Source organism: Ranitomeya variabilis, chromosome 3 (assembly GCF_051348905.1).
Source record: "Ranitomeya variabilis isolate aRanVar5 chromosome 3, aRanVar5.hap1, whole genome shotgun sequence".
Lineage (NCBI taxonomy): Eukaryota > Metazoa > Chordata > Amphibia > Anura > Dendrobatidae > Ranitomeya > Ranitomeya variabilis.
In genome coordinates, this window is record NC_135234.1 from 721,762,729 (window position 1) to 721,781,183 (window position 18,455).

Genomic DNA, 18,455 nt, shown 5'->3' on the forward strand with positions numbered 1-18,455 from the left:
GTTGATTTCTTCACTCCAAGCTGGTTGGCTATTGCAGATTCAGTCTTCCCAGCCTGGTGCAGGGCTACAATTTTGTTTCTGGTGTCCTTTGACAGCTCTTTGGTCTTCACCATAGTGGAGTTTGGAGTCAGACTGTTTGAGGGTGTGCACAGGTGTCTTTTTATACTGATAACAAGTTTAAACAGGTGCCATTACTACAGGTAATGAGTGGAGGAAAGAGGAGACTCTTAAAGAAGAAGTTACAGGTCTGTGAGAGCCAGAAATCTTGATTGTTTGTTTCTGACCAAATACTTATTTTCCGTCATAATATGCAAATAAAATGATAAAAAAAACAGACAATGTGATTTTCTGGATTTTTTTTTCTCAGTTTGTCTCCCATAGTTGAGGTCTACCTATGATGTAAATTACAGACGCCTCTCATCTTTTTAAGTGGTGGAACTTGCACTATTGTTGACTGACTAAATACTTTTTTGCCCCACTGTGTGTGTGTATATATATATATATATATATATATATATATATATATATATATATATATATATATGTGTATGTATGTATGTATGTATGTATGTATGTATGTATGTATGTATGTATGTATGTATGTATGTATGTATGTATGTATGTATGTATATATATATATATATATATATATATATATATATATATATATATATATATATATATATATATATATATATATATATTAGACCACCCGTCCACCGGTCGTCTTTGGTCAATACGTTACAAAAAAAGAAGGCAGCACTCCATTTTCATTAAAGATAGTATGTAGGATTTTAATGGACCCACATTTGATGTGGGTCCATTAAAATCCTACACACTACCTTTAATGAAAATGGAGTGCTGCCTGCTTTTTTTGTAATATTAATATATATATATATACACACACACACACACACACACACATAAACATATTGTTCGAGCACGCAGAAGACAATCAATTAGCACCAGAGCATGCTCTGATAATACCCTATCCCAGCACATTCACTCATCACTAGTGAGGATGTAAATTGGTGAGGATATAAACAAGGAGTGGAAAATGGGAATTGGCTAATTTGTATGAAAGATAAAGGCAGGAGACAGGTGACCCCTCTATACACATCTGATCACACAGGCCGATGTCACAGCTGACCTGCTCCTCCTTCCTTTACAATGACCTCTGCACACACTCATTAGATGCTTCAAAAAAGAAGAGAGAGTCGAGAGCCAACTATTGTGGCTAACATGCATGTTTCATATATAAAAAAAAAAAAAAAAAAGCAGGAGGTTAAGTATAAAAGCCCCAGTTTCCGGTATAAAAATTGCAAGATTTCGAATTTTCCTTTTAATAAAGATCGTGCTATGGGGTAAAAAATACATGAAAAAACACTTTTAATGCAAAAATATGATTTAAAACCATTAGCGACGTTTCTGATGGCAACTACTCTTTAATAAATGAAAAATGAGTTTTACTCCACAAGGAGCGATTCACAGGTGTACGGCGGAGACTTCCACATCTTTATCACTATTCTCCCATGTGACGACCTGAAGCCAGGCATCCCGTAATTAGGAGCGTCACCCCGGCCATCGTGTAGAGGAGCGACAGGCTCCCTGCGCCCCCAAGTATCATTTACCTGTCTCCTTGGGACAAGATGCTACATGCCATCGCCTGCGGCAGTAACAGCGGATAAAGCACACACTGTAGTCAGTGACAGGCAACATGCAGCAGCACGCAGCAGACAGATCATCGTATAATAATGCCATATTTATGAAACAAATATCCTCTCATATCCTCGGTGACAATAGTGGTTAAATAAGGACCTTTACATATAAGATGAGGTCTGCAGAGAAGATGGCATATAGCAGGCATAAATCTGGTGATAATGCCTTACAAGCACGGCCTGCTCTGTGCAGACAGAAGACGAGCAACATGAAAAATCGCGATAATCGGGGCTTGTGTGCAGTCTGCAACAATGGAGACACGTTGCTGCGCTTGCTGAGGTCTGGTCAGGACAGACAGGCACAATAAGGCAATATTGTAAGACCTATGAGAGAGGGCGAGAGTAATGGGGTGCAAAGCCTATAAGAACCTTAGGCTATGTTCCCACAAGTTTTGGGGAGCATTTTACGCTGCATATTTTTTTTTTTTTACCATTCAGACCACTGTCACTTTATGAGGTTATAACTCTGGAACGCTTCAACGTGTCCCACCGATTCTGAGACTGTTTTTTCATGACATTGTTCTTCATGTTAGTGGTAACATTTCTTCGATATAGCTTGCGTTTATTTATGGGGAAAAAAAACAAAAAAAAAAAAACAGAAATTTGGCAAAAATTTAGAACATTTTGCAATTTTCAAACTTTTAATTTTTGTATTCTTAAAATCAGAGAGTGGTGTCGCACAAAATACGGTAGTTAATAAATAACATTTCCCACATGTCTACTCTACATCAGCACAATTTTGGAAACAATTTTTTTTGTTAGGAAGTTATAAGGGTTAAAAGTTGGCCAGCGATTTCTCAATTTCCAACAAAATTTACAAAACCTTTTTATTTTATTTTTTTTAGGGTCCACCTCACATTTGAAGTGAGTTTGGGGAGGTCAATATAACAGAAAATACCCAAAAGTGACACCATTCTAATAACTGCACCCCTCACGGTGCGCGAAACCACATTCAAGAAGTTTATTAACCCTTCAGGTGTTTCACGAGAACTAAAGCAATGTGGAAGGAAAAAAAATGAACGTTTTACTTTTTTTTCACAAAAAATTTACATTGGAACCATTTTTATTTTATTTTCACAAAGGTATCAGGAAAATGGACCCCAAAATTTGTTGTGCAATTTCTCTTTAGTACGAGGATACACCGTAGGTGGGGGAAAACCACTGCTTGGGTGCATGGCAGGGCTCAGAAGGGACCACCATTTGACTTTTTGAAAATTGGCTGGAATAGCGGCGCAATATCACGTTTGGAGACCCCCTGATGTACCTAAACAGTGGAACCCCCAGTTCGAACTCCAACCCTGACCCCAATCCCAACTTTAGCCCAACCCCAACTTTAGCCCAACCCCTGTAGTAAAAAACCCCGGACAAATTCCGACGCTGGGGGGGCGCTATACACTTATTTCTCACTGCCGTTAAAAAACGGAGCTGAGGAATAACTACCCATAACTGCTGCCGTTAAAAGGCGTATCGGCAGTCGTTAAGGGGTTAAAATGCATTGCAGCAACAAAAAGATTTGCTCATTTACTAAGCTGAAGGAGAATTGTGGCTTAGTTTGCACCCAAGAACAAAGTCTTCTGTGTCTTGCACTGCATTATGTGTTGATGGGCGCAGAAAGACGGACGCACTTCGTGTGTGAGGATCACATTGCAATCCTCGGACTGACCTGAGCGTGACGGCTGCACAGAAATGCATCACGCCGTCACGCTCAGGTTAGGAGAGGTGTCGGGCCAGTCCATGCACTGCGATATTATCCTCTCGGCGCCCTTAGGTGCATTCTCTTTAAAAGACCAGCAGTCTAAATTGTGATGCCGTGAGTCAAAATGACACCGAAATTTGTCCAGAAGTTCACACCAAATTTAACCACAAAAATAAGCCAATAGGGAAAATTTAGAAGGAGTTTACAAACATCTTTAGGGCACATTCAGACGTCCGTATATATAATCGGACCGCAGTGCATGGACTGGCCGGTGGCTCTTCCGACCAGATCGTGACAGCTTCATATACTTCTTTTTTGCAGCGGTCACACTCTGGGTGGGAGAGCCGCCGGCCAGTCCGATTTATACGGCCCTTAGGCACTTTTATAACGTGCGCATTTTAATACTTTCTGGGCTCTATTTCCACTGACTACTGGTTAGTTCTAGTAAGTTAGCCCCAACCATTGGAGTCTTTTGTGGGCTGCATACACCATCTTTATTTCATGAAGATACATATAAAAGAGTGCAAAATAAAAAATAAAAATCATCAATGTAAAACATCATGGCATATATAGCTATATGACCAGGATCACGTGCTTAGAGCAAGAACCTGCTGATTTCAGTCTTTTCTCGGTGGATACTTTTACATGCGCTTGTTTTTATGTGATGGAATAAAGATTAGCTGCTCGTAACACGTCTGGGATATTCCTTTGATCCTTTCCTCTGCCATCACCCCGGTATTTTCTTAGCACCACAGAGAGTTGTGGATCAGCTGCAAAACTTTAGATTAGGGTACGAGCAGCGCAACTAAATAGATTCCTGCTTTTTAGGACGGTCATTATAATTAGTGATGAGCGAACGTGCTCAGATAAGGTGTTTCCGCCGTGCCCGGGTGCTAACAGAGTGTCTCCGGCGTGCTCGAATAACATGTTCGAGTCCCTGCGGCTGCATGTCTCGCGGCTGATCGACAGCCTCCACACATGTAGGGATAGCCTGTTTGTTAGCCAATCACCGCATGTGTTGCTGCTGTCAAACAGCCATGAGACACTTGAACATAGTATTCCAGCACGCCAAAGACACTTTGTTAGCACCCAAGCATGGCGGAAACACCTTATCCCAGCACATTCACTCATCACCAATTATAACATAATATGAGCGAATGACATAAACCAAGTTACAAGAAGACAAAATAAGGAGTAAACATAAACGAGCAACAGGTCTGGAGTTATAATCTCCGGGTGCTGATTATATACCCAGCTTCCATGTATTCTACGTGAGCGCATCTGATAAGACCAAAGTCGTCTCTCTTGTGCCGCAGCCGCCAGCACAAATGTTACACTGACAGCAGCTTTTCCCATCCAGACGACAAAATTAGAATAAAACGTACAAGTTTAGCTCATACTGCCATCTTGTAACACGACAGTGGGGACGAAAGACATTGGACGTGTACGGCCATCCTTTATATGTTAATGCAAACGGAGAGGGAAAAAAAAACACAAAATCTGAAACCTCACTCCACTCGTATAAGTGGATTAATAAGGAAATCTTATCGCTCAGGAATTTAGGAAAGCTGGGTGCACGTGAATAGACAAAGCATTTACCATTCATCCCCTAATTTTCTGCTAACTACTAAATGTACGTTCGCTAAAGACTAATGGGAAAAAAAAATATCTGACTGCACAGGGTTTGTTTGTAGTCTGTTACCGTGGAAATACATAGATCTACATTTGAGCTGCTAACAAAATCAAGACTGTTTTACAAAAGAGGTCTTCCAGGTCTTAGAAATTGAGGATAGGCCATGAATATCAAAATGAACTGTGCTCTTGTCAGGGCTGTGGTGGAGTCGGGGTCATGGAAATTGAGGAGTCGGGTCATTCCATATCAAGTGATCCAAATATGAATATTTTTTTTACCTTACGTCTTTAGATTTTTTTTATTTTTTGTTTTTATGAAGTACAACTTTAGTTAATTACAAATTAAAAGTTTAGAATTTTTTTCTTCATCAGTTAATTTTTTACAGATTTTTAATGTTTTGAAAAAGCATGGATTTTGGCCTGGTATGGTTTTACATTTTGTATCATATCTCGGGCTAGAATTAAGATATAGAGGTGGGAGAGGCATCATTTTTCTCAGAACGGTACCAGCTTTCATTTGATATGTCACAAGACTATGTTTCTTTATATTTTGTTTTGGAGAAATCAAATTAAAAATTTTGATGCGCAATTCTGAAAAAAACGTATATTTTAAAATTGTGAAAACATGCATGTGTGTTACTTGTGTCCTTGTTTACATTTGTACAGGGATTCAACTTGGGATCTATCACATTTGTATTTTTTTTTAAGCCTTGAATCATCTGATTTTATGTTTGTGTGAGTTTCTTCCTTTTTTCTTTTCAAATTACAACTTACTGCATTCAACATTTATATGTAACAATAAAGTAACACAAAAAACAAATACCAAAGTGCCAGAATAAATACATCTTAGGCTACTTTAACACTAGCATCGTACTCGGCCCGTCACAGTGCGTCGGGCCGACGTACCGACGCTAGCGTTGTTTGCGCTGCACAACGGGTGCAGCGGATGCAGATTTTCAGCGCATCCGCTGCCCCATTGTGAGGTGCGGGGAGGAGGGGGCGGAGTTCCGGCCGCGCATGCGCGGTCGGAAAAGACGTTCCCAACGTACCAAAAAACATTGCAAGCAATGTTTTTTGCTGCCGACGGTCCGCCACAACACGACGTGTGTCAATGCGTCGCCAATGTTAGTCTATGGAGAAAAAACGCATCCTGCAAGCACTTTTGCAGGATGCGTTTTTTGACCAAAACGACGCATTGCGACGGAGGACAAAAAACGCCAGTGTGAAAGTAGCCTTAATCATCATAACTACTTGCTCAGCATTTTCAACCTGAATTTATTGAACAAGCCAAAAGATAAAAGGTGATCACATCCTCAAGTGTGGTTTTCTAAATACAGTCTGATCCTAATTATATGTTAAAAACAAGATTAAAAGAACCAATATTTCTACCACCTATTTATACATGGAACAATTTTTTTTCTACTATATCACTAAACATCTCATTTCTGAAGTGTTTAAGAAGAATAGTCCAGTAGTTAAATCCTCGTACTATAAAATATGAACTAATCAAACAATTAATAGTAGGTTTTTACACTGGCCTTCTATCATCAATGTGTCCCTTCTAGAGGATGAAATGTCATCTTGCCCATAAGCGCTCACTAGCAATGGCCGTTTCCTTCTGTCAGAGTATGTGCGGCTGTCATGGTGCTCGGCTCCACCTGAGTTATATCTGATTTTTGTTCACTTTTACAATGTCTGATTTTCTTGGATACACAAAGGACGGCGCTGGACGAGACGGTGCAGAAAAGTCACTTCTACGTCTTCATTTTCACAATCTTTGGAGAGTCCAGTAGCCGCCACCAGCGCTGATCATATTCACAGGTCACATCACCAGTTGTGTCATCCATTGCCGATCTTGTGCCGCCTTCTACCACGTCATGGACGTCACGGTCTTTATTTCCACTACATGGGATGACAGTCCGGTATTGCTGAGTCCCTGTGATGGGTTCTGCTTCCTGTAACCGATATAACAAACTCTCCTCCTGCTCTTCGTAGTCCTGGTTTGTACAACACATGAACTGGATGTTAAGAGTATTTTTCTCCCTCCATTTGAGGAGCTGCCTGGGTGATAAGATTTGGTGTGAATACGGCCCGAGCTGCCGGCCTGTCATCTGCTCTGTAGTCACCGTCTACCCCTGGTCATTCTCAGCCCTAACAAAGCTTCTCCTCTGTCCTCTCCTGCTTCTAATACTCTGTAACATAATAAATAATACCGTAATATCTAGCAATCATGGATTATTTGGTAAATATGGACCCCACACTGTTAGACCACAAGCTGAGCAGATCTGAAATCAAGATTTTTGAACTGACACTGTAATAGTTTTATTTTTTAAAATATGATCCCATAATGATCCCATCTTGTATTTTGGTACAGATGTGAATAGGAGCATAGCAGGCACATGTGCAGTTTTTGAAATTTTTAAATTAAACGTTTTTTTCAGAAATGCGTTTTAAAGTTTTGCGCTTGCGTTCGCATAGGTAAAATATTATCAAAGATACTCTTGTGACATATCTGGTGAAAGCCTGTACAATTCTGAGTAGAATGGTGTTTATTTTGTTTCTCTCTTTTCTAGCCTGAGTTATGGGGAGAAATGTAAAGGCAGGCAACACCGAAATTCGCACTTTTTCCGAACTTTGAAAATCAATAAAAAATAAAAAAAAAAAATCTAGAATTTTTTTCTTCTTCACATTTTGCATTCTCTGACACACTATTACCAAATAACAAAATCTCAAAAGAATTAAAAATATAGTGGTAAAAATCATTGGTTCACTTGACATGGAATGACCCAGTCGGCGTTGGAGGTTTGGCTGACCGACTACACAGCCCTGGCAGGGCTGTGGAGTCGGAGTCCATTTTGGTGGAGTTGGAGTCGGTGTCATGGAAAATGAGGAGTCGGAGGATTGGCTGACCGAGTCGGGAGTCGTTGGGTCGGAGTCCATTTTGGTGGAGTCATGGAAATTGAGGAGTCGGAGTTGGAGTTGGAGTCGGAGGTTTGGCTTGCCGACTCCACAGCCCTGGCTCCTGTACTTAGCACAGCCAAACAAAGCCTGGTAGACAGCGGGACGTGGCGGCATTCTACCTGACCGTTCCTGGGAGCTGGCTGCTCACCAATCTGATATTGATCGGCTATGGAGTCCTGGAAAACCCTTTTAAAAAGCCAATGTGAAGATGCTTCACTTTTCACCTCGCAGTCAGTACTTCATCCTTGAGGTTAGTAATAGGCAATAATCTATTGTTTGACTTTCCTGATAAATAGTCAGATTTAATCTAACTTATCTTACTAACAGGCGTATATGAGCTTACAGTATATGGGATCATTATAGCTCCGACAAACAAACGACCGCTTCGCTTCCATCAGAGCGGGGGCCATGAGGAATACGCTACACCTGACGGCGGTCAGCCACACGCTTGCTCTGCCGACAGTTATTGCTCTCGTCTCCACTAGAGTTGAGCGAATAAGTTCAGAATGGGTCGCCGAATCTGAATTTGCCATATTTGTGCCACATTGGTACCACATTCGTGCCAAATTTATGTTTGATGATCGGCTCCAAACCTATTCATTCATTTCTACTCCCATTGACTCCAATGACGTTCGGCGATTATTGCAAAAACAATATTCGGTGCCGATCACAATCAGAGACGAATTTTGAAAAATTCACTCAACTCTACTCACATCCACCAGTGTCGCTGGCAGCGCTTTATCTCGGGGAAAACAAAACAAATCAAGGGTTGGAATTCAATGTGCCCCAACCTGCTCCTCCTGGACATAAGGAGACATTTACCAAGACCGGTCTTAATGAAAAGCTCGCTGGCGTAAAATGCGCCATGTTACTGAAGTGCTCATCTTCTAATAAATCTAGTGCGTCGCCTGCTGAGCGTATGGAGGTAATTTTCGCTGTACTCTATGCCACTTTAGAATGTAAAATTATAGTAAATGTGCCGGGCTACATGTGGCTCAGACGTCTGCAAATATATATTTTTTTTATTTACATTTTTTTAAGGGGAGGTTTGAAGTTTAAGTTGCTGCAGATTTTGTTGTGCACCATTAATTGCATTTTTTTTTTAAAGCTGGAAATGCAATTAAAAATGGCCCCTGTAATTTTCCCGGGAAGAATGACGAGGCCCCCATACACAATAGATAAATGTCTGGTCCCAGGTTATATGGAGCCCCTAACGAAACAGGGCTGTGGAGCCGGTAAGCCAAACCCCAGACTCCTCGAATCAGACTCCACGACTCTGAACATCGCCCTCCAATGATTCACTGAGGGTGGTCTTGAGAATGGGGGATGACCAATTGAAATATTACTACTAAAGAGAAACTTGCAAATCCATGATAAGTCACCTGGGACAATATGGTGGCTCAGTGGTTAGCACTGCAGACTTGAAGCGCTGTGGTCCTGGGATCAAATCCCACCAAGAACAGCAAGGATTTTGTTCTCCCAGTGTTTGCTGGGTTTCCTCCAGGTTCTCCGGTTTCCTTCCACACTCCGAAGACCATACTGATGGGGAATGTAGATTGTGAGCCCCAATGGGGACAGTGATGATGATGAATGTTAAGCGCTGTGGAATATGGCGGCGCTATTGCAGTTTGCAAACAGGCACTGGGCGTCCTTCATCCAGTACCGTCGTGGGGGTCCTGTACCTGGCACTGTCGAGCTACGGATGTCAAATCCATGGTGCCGCTCAATTTCATCTGCAAAGTCTCATCTACTGGGTATCGGACCCACAATAAGGATCATTTTCATCATAATCCAGGTCACAAGGCGCCAAAATAAAAACATCCGACATAAATGTAATCTGCGGGTACACAGAGGTGGCGGAGAACGGGAGACACCGGCACGTTTATTCAGCATGGAGCCTGGTGATGGGACCTGGCCGCACTCCAACACCACTCACCGAGGCCACATTACACCGGCTGTAATGACGGCGGATAACGCAGATTCCTAATTAGTGCTCATCATTAATTAAAGGTTTTATGGCGGACAATTAAATACTCTTGCGGTCCATGAAACTTTCATTGAAGTCTCAATAGCCACAGCCGTTAAAATGTGACCCAGCTCTCAGACACACACTTTCAATGGGGACACGGCCGTAACCTCCGAAGAGGGGAGATGTCACCAATCACAACGGGTGCTCCTCAACTACCTCACAGTACGGAGGCGAGAGTCCGCGTCCACACAATCAGGATTTACCATCACTACTTACAAGAATTCTCAAGGTATGTGCAAACTTTCTTTCCCCAATGCATTAAATAGCAGGAAAAATGCGAAAAATCCACAAAATTAATGAGCTTTTTTTTACGGCAATGCGTTTTTTTCACGTAAAAAAAACACATGTGCACAAAAATTGCAGAATGCATTCTATATGATAGGATGCATATGTATGCGCTTTATGCGTTTTTATAGCGAAAAAAAGCGTAAAAACCTGAAAGTGTGCACATAGCCTCCAAAGGCAAAACATTACAAGTCTGTAAAGTGCTGAGGAATCAATGGCGCTATATAAGTGAGCAAAATAAATAATTATGCAGTAAAATATATTGTCATATCGCAGTAATCATCCCGAGCCGACCTGAAGAACCAAGTTTCCAGGTTATTTTTACCATGCAGTGTACACTATAAAAGAAAATCTTTGAATCACATTACATAATTCCCATTATTTTATCTAAACTTAATTTTTTTCCCCATTCCTCAGTACACCGCACTGCAACAATAATTAGATAATTCAAGACGGCAACGAAATTGGGAAAAAAAAAAAAACACACACACACACACACACACACAGACAGACACACAGACACACACACAAGCCCTCATAGGGCTCTACCGAAGGAAGTTTTTTAAAAAGTTACAATTCTTGGGGGAGGAAAAAAAAAAAATCACTTGCTCCTTAAGGTGTATTTCCATCTCAAACATACTATCCCAATATGTAGTTTAGTAAATACATCCAATTAGAAAGCATTAAGCTACTTACTGGTAGCGGCATTTTTCGGAGGCCCATGACAGCACTACGAGAGAGGGGATCCGCCCCTTAGGAACAGGAAACCCACAGATACAAAAGGGCGGCACCTCTCCCACATATCAGTTGTATTACAGAGCCTGAGAGGACTACCGCAGTTAAATGACAAGTATACACAAACATTATTTACAGTTAAATACAATATTTAATAAAGTAACAATCCAGATAACACTCGTGAGAAAACCACTCTTTTCTTTTTTTTTTTTTTTTTTTAAGGAAGTGCAACCCCCACGTGAATAGGGAGGGAACTAAGGGTGCTGTCATGGGCCTCCGAAAAATAGAATTAGTTCTTACCGGTAATTCAGTTTCTAGGAACCTTCCACGACAGCCACTTCGGAGGTTGTTTTCCCCGCCCTAATAGGGGACAGGAACACAAAGAGGTTAAATACCCCTCCCCTTCCTGCACCGCCAGTGTTTTCCTGGACACCGTAGCATGTATAATTACCACAAAAGTGCAGGAATCATCCAATAAGAATATCAGATAGGGAGGGAAATTAGTGCTGTCGTGGAAGGTTCCTAGAAACCGAATTACCGGTAAGAACTAATTCTATTTTCTCTAGTCACCTTCCACGACAGCCACTTCGGAGTAGTACCAACAACTAATTTCTCTAGGGAGGGACCACAGCCTGCAGAACACGTCTGCCAAATGTTAAATCCCTATTGAAATTAAGCCGGTAATGTCTGGTGAACGTATGGATGGACGACCAGGTGGCGGCTCTGCAAATCTGCTCTGATGAGGCATTCCCCCTCTCTGCCCATGATGTTACCATCGCTCGGGTGGAGTGTGTGTTTTTAGAGAGGCAGGTGGATCCAGTCCCTGTGATGAATATGCCAGACAAATAGACTGTTTGATCCATCTTGCAATAGTGTTTTTTGCCGCCTTCTTTCCCTTGTTTCGTCCCGAGGACTGGGTGAATAAATTTTGATCAGTTCGCCAGGCTTCAGTCTGTTGTAAGTAAGATAAGACCACCCTGCGAACATCCAAGGTGTGGAAGGCCTGTTCTTTAGGGTTGGAGGGGTTTGGGCAAAATGAAGGTAGTAGAATGTCCTGATCTCTGTGGAAATTCGAGACCACTTTAGGTAAAAAGGACCGGTCTAGTTTTAGTATAATGCTATCCGCAGTGACCGTTAGATAAGGCTCCTGTATCAACAGGGCCTGTAACTCACCAATCCGTCTAGCCGTAGTGATTGCAACCAGAAAGACTGTTTTCAAAGTTAAGTTCTTTATGGTTATAGCATCCAGGGGTTCAAATGGACTCTGGGTTAGTGCGTTAAGTACTGTATTGAGGTCCCAGGAAGGCACCTTACTACGGAGCGTAGGACGAATTCTGGATGCTGCTGTCATGAATCGTTTGATCCAGCGGTGATTGGCTAGGCTGTAATCAAAAAAGCTACTAAGGGCCGATACTTGCACTTTGAGTGTGCTAGGGGTAAGGCCCATTTCCAAGCCCTTCTGTAAAAATTGCAGGATTTTTGCTATATTAGGATTGAAGGGGTCTGGAACTTCTGGGGAGCACCAGGACGTAAATTTTTTCCAGACCTTAGTATAGATGGCGTTGGTTACCGCTTTCCTGCTTTTTTGAAGGGTCTGAATTACGTCATCCGAGAGACCTTTAGCTTTTAAGATTGTGGCTTCAGTAGCCATGCTGCCAAGTTCAACCTGTTTAGGTCTGGATGTAGTAGGGGACCCTGGTGTAGGAGATCGAGCTTTTGAGGTAGAAGGCAGGGACCTTCCAGGGCCATATCTAATAGGGTGCTGTACCAACTCCTCCCGGGCCATAATGGGGCAATCAAAATTGTGGTCACTCCATCCGCTCTGATCTTTTGCAGAGTTTTCGCCAGCATGGGAATGGGAGGAAAAGCATATGCAAGGTTGAACTTCCACTGCTGTGAGAAGGCATCTATTCCCTGTGCCTTGTCTTTGTGATGAAGGGAGAAAAATGTTTCTACCTTCGCATTTTGCCTGTTGGCGAATAGATCCACCTCTGGAGTACCCCATTTTGAGGTTAGGGATTGAAACACTGTTTGGTCTAGGGACCACTCTCCTGGATGAACGTCTTTCCTGCTGAGGAAATCCGCCTGAGTGTTGTCTAACCCCCTCAGATGTACCGCTGTGACCGATAGAAGGTTTTTCTCTGCCCAGAAAAATATTCTTGCAGCTACTTCCTTCAGAGAGGCATACTTCATTCCTCCCTGGTGTCGTAGATAGGCTACCGTGGTCATATTGTCCGAGTAAATACGAACGTGATGATTCTTGATCAGCGAAGATGACGCTTTTAGGGCTTCCTCCTCTACAGCTTTTAGTTCCCTTAGATTCGAGGAGCTGCTGCTGATATTCGATGCCCATTGACCCTGAAAGTGGAAACCCTCTACCACTGCACCCCAGCCTCTTTTGCTGGCATCTGAGCGGAGTGTTTTTAGGGGAAGGTGATCCCAGCTGACTCCTCTCTGGAGATTTTGGTAATTTAGCCACCATTTTAGAGATGCTTTTACATGGCCAGGGAGAGGAATCTTTTGACTCAATGGAATCTGTAGTCTCCTGGAATGTAGGAGTACGTAAGTCTGGAGAGCTCGTGTGTGAGCCTGGGCCCAGGACACTGATTGTATACATGCGGTCAGGGACCCTAGTACAGACATTGATTCTCTGAGGGTCGGTGCACGCTGGCCCCTGAATTTGGCTACTTTGCGGACAAGGTTGATTTGATGATCTTTGGGCAGAAAAGATGTTCTCACTTCCGAGTCCAGTAGCACCCCCAGAAATTTTCTCCTTGTGGAGGGACGGATCTCTGACTTCTCCAGATTTGGGATCCAACCCAGAGTTTGTAATATCTCTAGGGTCTTTGATACGTCTGTTTCCAGACGGGGGGCAGATGGAGCCATAATCAGGAAGTCGTCTAAATACGGGACGATGCATATTCCTTGTTGACGGATGAAGATTATTGCTTCTGCCATAATTTTCGTGAAAACCCGTGGGGCTGATGAGATGCCGAAGGGGAGGACATGGAACTGGAAATGTTCGATCTGGTGACCCTTGGAGACTGCGAATCTGAGGAATTTCCTGTGCTCTGGGTGGATTGGCACATGGGAATACGCATCCCTCAGATCCACAGTCGCCATCATCCAATTTTGACCGATGAGGGGGATTACAGATTTGACTGTCTCCATTTTGAATCTCCTGTACCGGACTGATTCGTTCAAGGGTTTCAAATTTATGATAATTCTGTTCTTCCCCGATGGCTTGGTTATCAGAAAAAGGCGTGAATAATGACCACGTCCTTCCTCCAATTTCGGTACCTGCGAGATCACATTTGACCGCAGTCATTTTTGTAGATCTTGTAACAAGGAGTTTTGGAGGTCTGGGTTTTGAAGGGAGGTTATCCTTAGGCATTGAGAGGGTGGTCTCACGAATTCTATTTTTAGTCCCTCTTGAACTGTACGAAGGACCCACTGATTTGTGGAGATGTTCTGCCACTTGGTGAAAAAACGTGAGAGTCGACCCCCGACCGGAGCACAGTCATTGCTTATCTGGGGTCTGTTGGGCCTGAGGGGCCAGGATATTTTTTCCCCTGCCGCCCTTGGGATAGCTCCACCTTCCCGTTTTGCCTTTTCCTCTCTGTGAAGATTGGTCACGGGAGGGATGAAAAAAGCGTTTTTTTAGGAATCTTCTGCTCAGGGAGAGATTTCTTTTTATCTGCCGCCTTATCCAAAATGTCATCCAGAACGGGTCCAAACACATTATGACCCTGAAAGGGTATGCCACATAATTTGGACTTGGAGACAAAATCGCCTCCCCAGGATTTTATCCAAAGTGCTCTTCTGGATGAGTTGGAAAGGACGGCAGCTTTTGCAGCTACATGGACCGATTCAGCAGAAGCGTCAGCTAGGAATCCCGTTGCCTTCTGTAGCAAGGGCAGAGAGTCTAAAATTTCCTCCCTTGGGGTACCCTGTGTCAAGTGATCCTCAAGCTTGCGTAACCAGACAAATAGAGATCTGGCCACGCAAGTGGAGGCAATATTGGACTTTAGTAAATTTGTGGAGGTGTCCCAGGACTTTTTTAACAAACTCTCTATTTTACGATCCATCGGATCCTTGAGTTGCGAAGAGTCGTCAAATGGAAGGGCTGTCTTCTTAGTTACCCTGGACACCTGTACATCCACTTTCGGGGTCTCCCATAGAGAGTTATCCCCATCCAATGGACACCGTTTTTTTAGCTCTGATGGCACAGTCAAACCTTTTTCAGGGAGGTTCCATTCATGAAGAATTAGATCTCGTAAATTCTTATGTACCGGAAACCCTTTTTGATCTTTGGGCTTCAGACCCTCAAACATCTCATCTTGTACTGTGAGTGTAACTTCTTCATCCTCTACCCCCATGGTGCCTCTTACTAAACTGATTAGGTCACTCATGTCCTCAGATTTAAAATAGTATTTGTTGTTTTCTGATTTAAGGGTGGGGGTAGAAGTGGAGCCTTCATTTTCCCAGTCATCTTCCGAACCCGAGAACTGGATTTCTCCTGAGTCCGGGTCGGATTCTACTGGGGCTTTTTTCCTCTTCTTTGGAGAGGGTGGCTGAGGCACCGACATCTGTGAGAAGGTGGCCATAGAAGAACGGACCTCATCCTTAATGAGGGATCTAATGCTATCCAGCAGCGAGGGCTGTTCAGCGCACAGGACCTCATCCGTACAGGATTGGCAGAGCTTTTTCCCATACGTCAATGGGAGTTTGGTCGCACACACTTTACATCTGCGGCTTGACTTTCTAGGATCAGAAACCTTTTCTCCCTATTAAAAGAGAGAAAGAGGGTTTGCTAAGCCACTAAGGGTATATAACTATATATGCATATATGCATACACGTATATACGGGATAGCTGGGCCCAATCCCTGCTACTTACTTGGGTAGGAGGGGGAACGCTGGCATCTGCAGCTGCAGTGCAAGGGGGTCTGTCACCGTCCATGTCCGTCACGTAGTGAACAGTCAGACAGCTTACCTTGCTACCTGGATCTCTTATATAGGATCGAAGGCCCAGCGTCATGGTGCTCCTCCACCCACCATCGCCCGATTGGGGTAGGTCCTGGGACGCCCCCGAAACGCTGCTGTATGGCGTGTTCTTGCTGCTTGGATGCCATTGCCGGCCGGCGCGTGCTTCCTGGAACGCACCTGAGTGAACCGGAAGTGACGCGCGTAAACCCGGAAGTGACCCAGCCGTCGGCCGGCCACAGACTCCGGGACGTGCGCCACCTCCAGCGCTTGCAGCAGGGAGGAGGAAACCGGGGGGCTGCAGGAGGCCCCCGGGTACGCACGTCACCGCCCCGCATTACTCCGCGAAGGGAGCGCAGGAGGGGCGGGAAGGTCCCGAGTCCCTCCGAAGAGAGGAGACGGGAGCAGCAATCTTTGAGGAGGGACGCCCGACCCCATGCTGCCCGGCTTCTGGTAAGTGGAGCTCCGGTCGCCGGCAACGGCAGCCCCTTCAGAATCTCTTCATGCCCCATAGGGGACAGGAAAACACTGGCGGTGCAGGAAGGGGAGGGGTATTTAACCTCTTTGTGTTCCTGTCCCCTATTAGGGTGGGGAAGACAACCTCCGAAGTGGCTGTCGTGGAAGGTGACTAGAGAAAATGCCGCTACCGGTAAGTAGCTTAATGCTTTATTCGGACTCCCATGACAGCACCACGAGAGATTTAGAGATGTAAGCCACCCTAGGGAGGGACTATAGCTTGTAGCACCCTTAACCCGAAGGTGAGATCTGACGAGAACCCCAAGTCCAACCGATAGTGCTTGAAAAAGGTGGAAGGGGATGACCATGTGGCCGCCTTACATATCTGGTCGATTGACACTCCAGACCTTTCCGCCCAGGATGATGCCATGGCCCGGGTAGAATGCGCCCTCAGATTCTGCGGAGCCAGACCCCCACCTGCTGTGTAAGCCAGAGAGATAGCCTCCCTAATCCATTTAGCTAGTGTATATTTTGACGCTCTAACCCCTTTCCTAGGACCTTGGAAGGATAAGAATAGTGCATTATCCTTCTTCCAGTCATTAGTGACCGAAATATATTGAAAAAGGCATCTCGTGACATCCAACATATGGAGTTCTTTCTCTTTAGGGTTAGAAGGATTAGGGATAAAAGAAGGTAGAACTATCTCCTGTGACCTGTGAAATTGGGATGCTACCTTTGGTAAGTAAGGTGGGTCTGGCCTGAGGATAACTCTATCCTGTAAGAATTCTGTATACGGGGGAAGTCTGGAAAGCGCCTGGATGTCCCCTATTCTGCGAGCCGATGTTATAGCTAACAGAAAAGCTGTTTTGAGAGATAACATTTTGATTGAGGCTTCATGTAAGGGCTCAAAGGGGTCTTTTGTTAGAGAAGAAAGGACTAGATTTAAGTCCCACAGTACCATTTTGTTTTTATGTAACGGTCTGGCGCTACCGACTGCCTTAATGAATCTCGACACCCAATAGTTCTCGGGAACATTACACAAGAACAGGGCACCAAGCGCTGACACCTGTACTCTGTGTGCTTGTAGAGAGATTTAACTAACCCCCTCTGCAGAAATTCTAATATTTGGCGTATCGGTACCCCTTCATTGATGTTAAGTGATACGTGGGAGAGGTGCCGCCCTTTTGTATCTGTGGTGTCCTGTTCCTAAGGGGCGGTTCCCCTCTCTCGTGGTGCTGTCATGGGAGTCCGAATAAATGTAGTATAGTTCTTATGATTCACTGTCGCTTACCCCATGTGCAGGGCACTGCAGTAGCTTAGGTATCCATGGTTACAACCAGTAACTGTTACTATGTGAGTGGTCATAACCATGGATACCTACACATGGGGTAAGCAACATAGCTAATCAGAAGAAATATATTACATTTCTAATTGGAGGTATTTGATAATATTATTATTGCACGTACTACATACTGGAGAAGGTAATACCGCTTTAACGTGTTTATGTGCAGTCCACAACACCATAAGCTTCCCAGAATGTAAATCAACAGAAGACATGTTTAAGCAGACAGGTTGGGCGATTTCAGCTCTGAAGCCTGAAAATTTGTAAAAGCCGCTCTAGATTTATTTCAGACCATAGTCATTAAAGTTATTAAGCCAGACCTACCGTGCCGTTCGCCCAACTCTGTGGATGTAAGTGTTCGCATCCTCCGGACAGTCCAGCTGCAGCACCCAGTTTACTGCCGGGAAATCTAAAGAGGGGGGGAAAAAAAAGGAAATATATAAAACAAGTAACAGAAGATTCATAATGTCTCTGAATAATACAAAGCGGCGATTCTGCCGGCTCAGGCTACATATGTAGATGGTGAGGACGGTGGAAGACAAGAAGTCATCACCAGCTGAAAGTATCGAGGAGGCACAAAATATCCAGAGCAGCGGCCATAACCACAAATGTATAGA

At 43.8% G+C, this 18,455-nt stretch overlaps 1 protein-coding gene across 1 annotated transcript in view; it reads right to left on the reverse strand.

The window, feature by feature from the left end:
- DDX10 (DEAD-box helicase 10) overlaps nucleotides 1-18,455 on the reverse strand; it is a 265,027-nt gene that overhangs the window by 194,423 nt on the left and 52,149 nt on the right. The window contains exon 9 of the mRNA XM_077298338.1: nucleotides 18,163-18,247. Coding sequence (XP_077154453.1) covers nucleotides 18,163-18,247 — 85 coding nt within the window. The remainder of the gene's footprint in view (nucleotides 1-18,162; nucleotides 18,248-18,455) is intronic.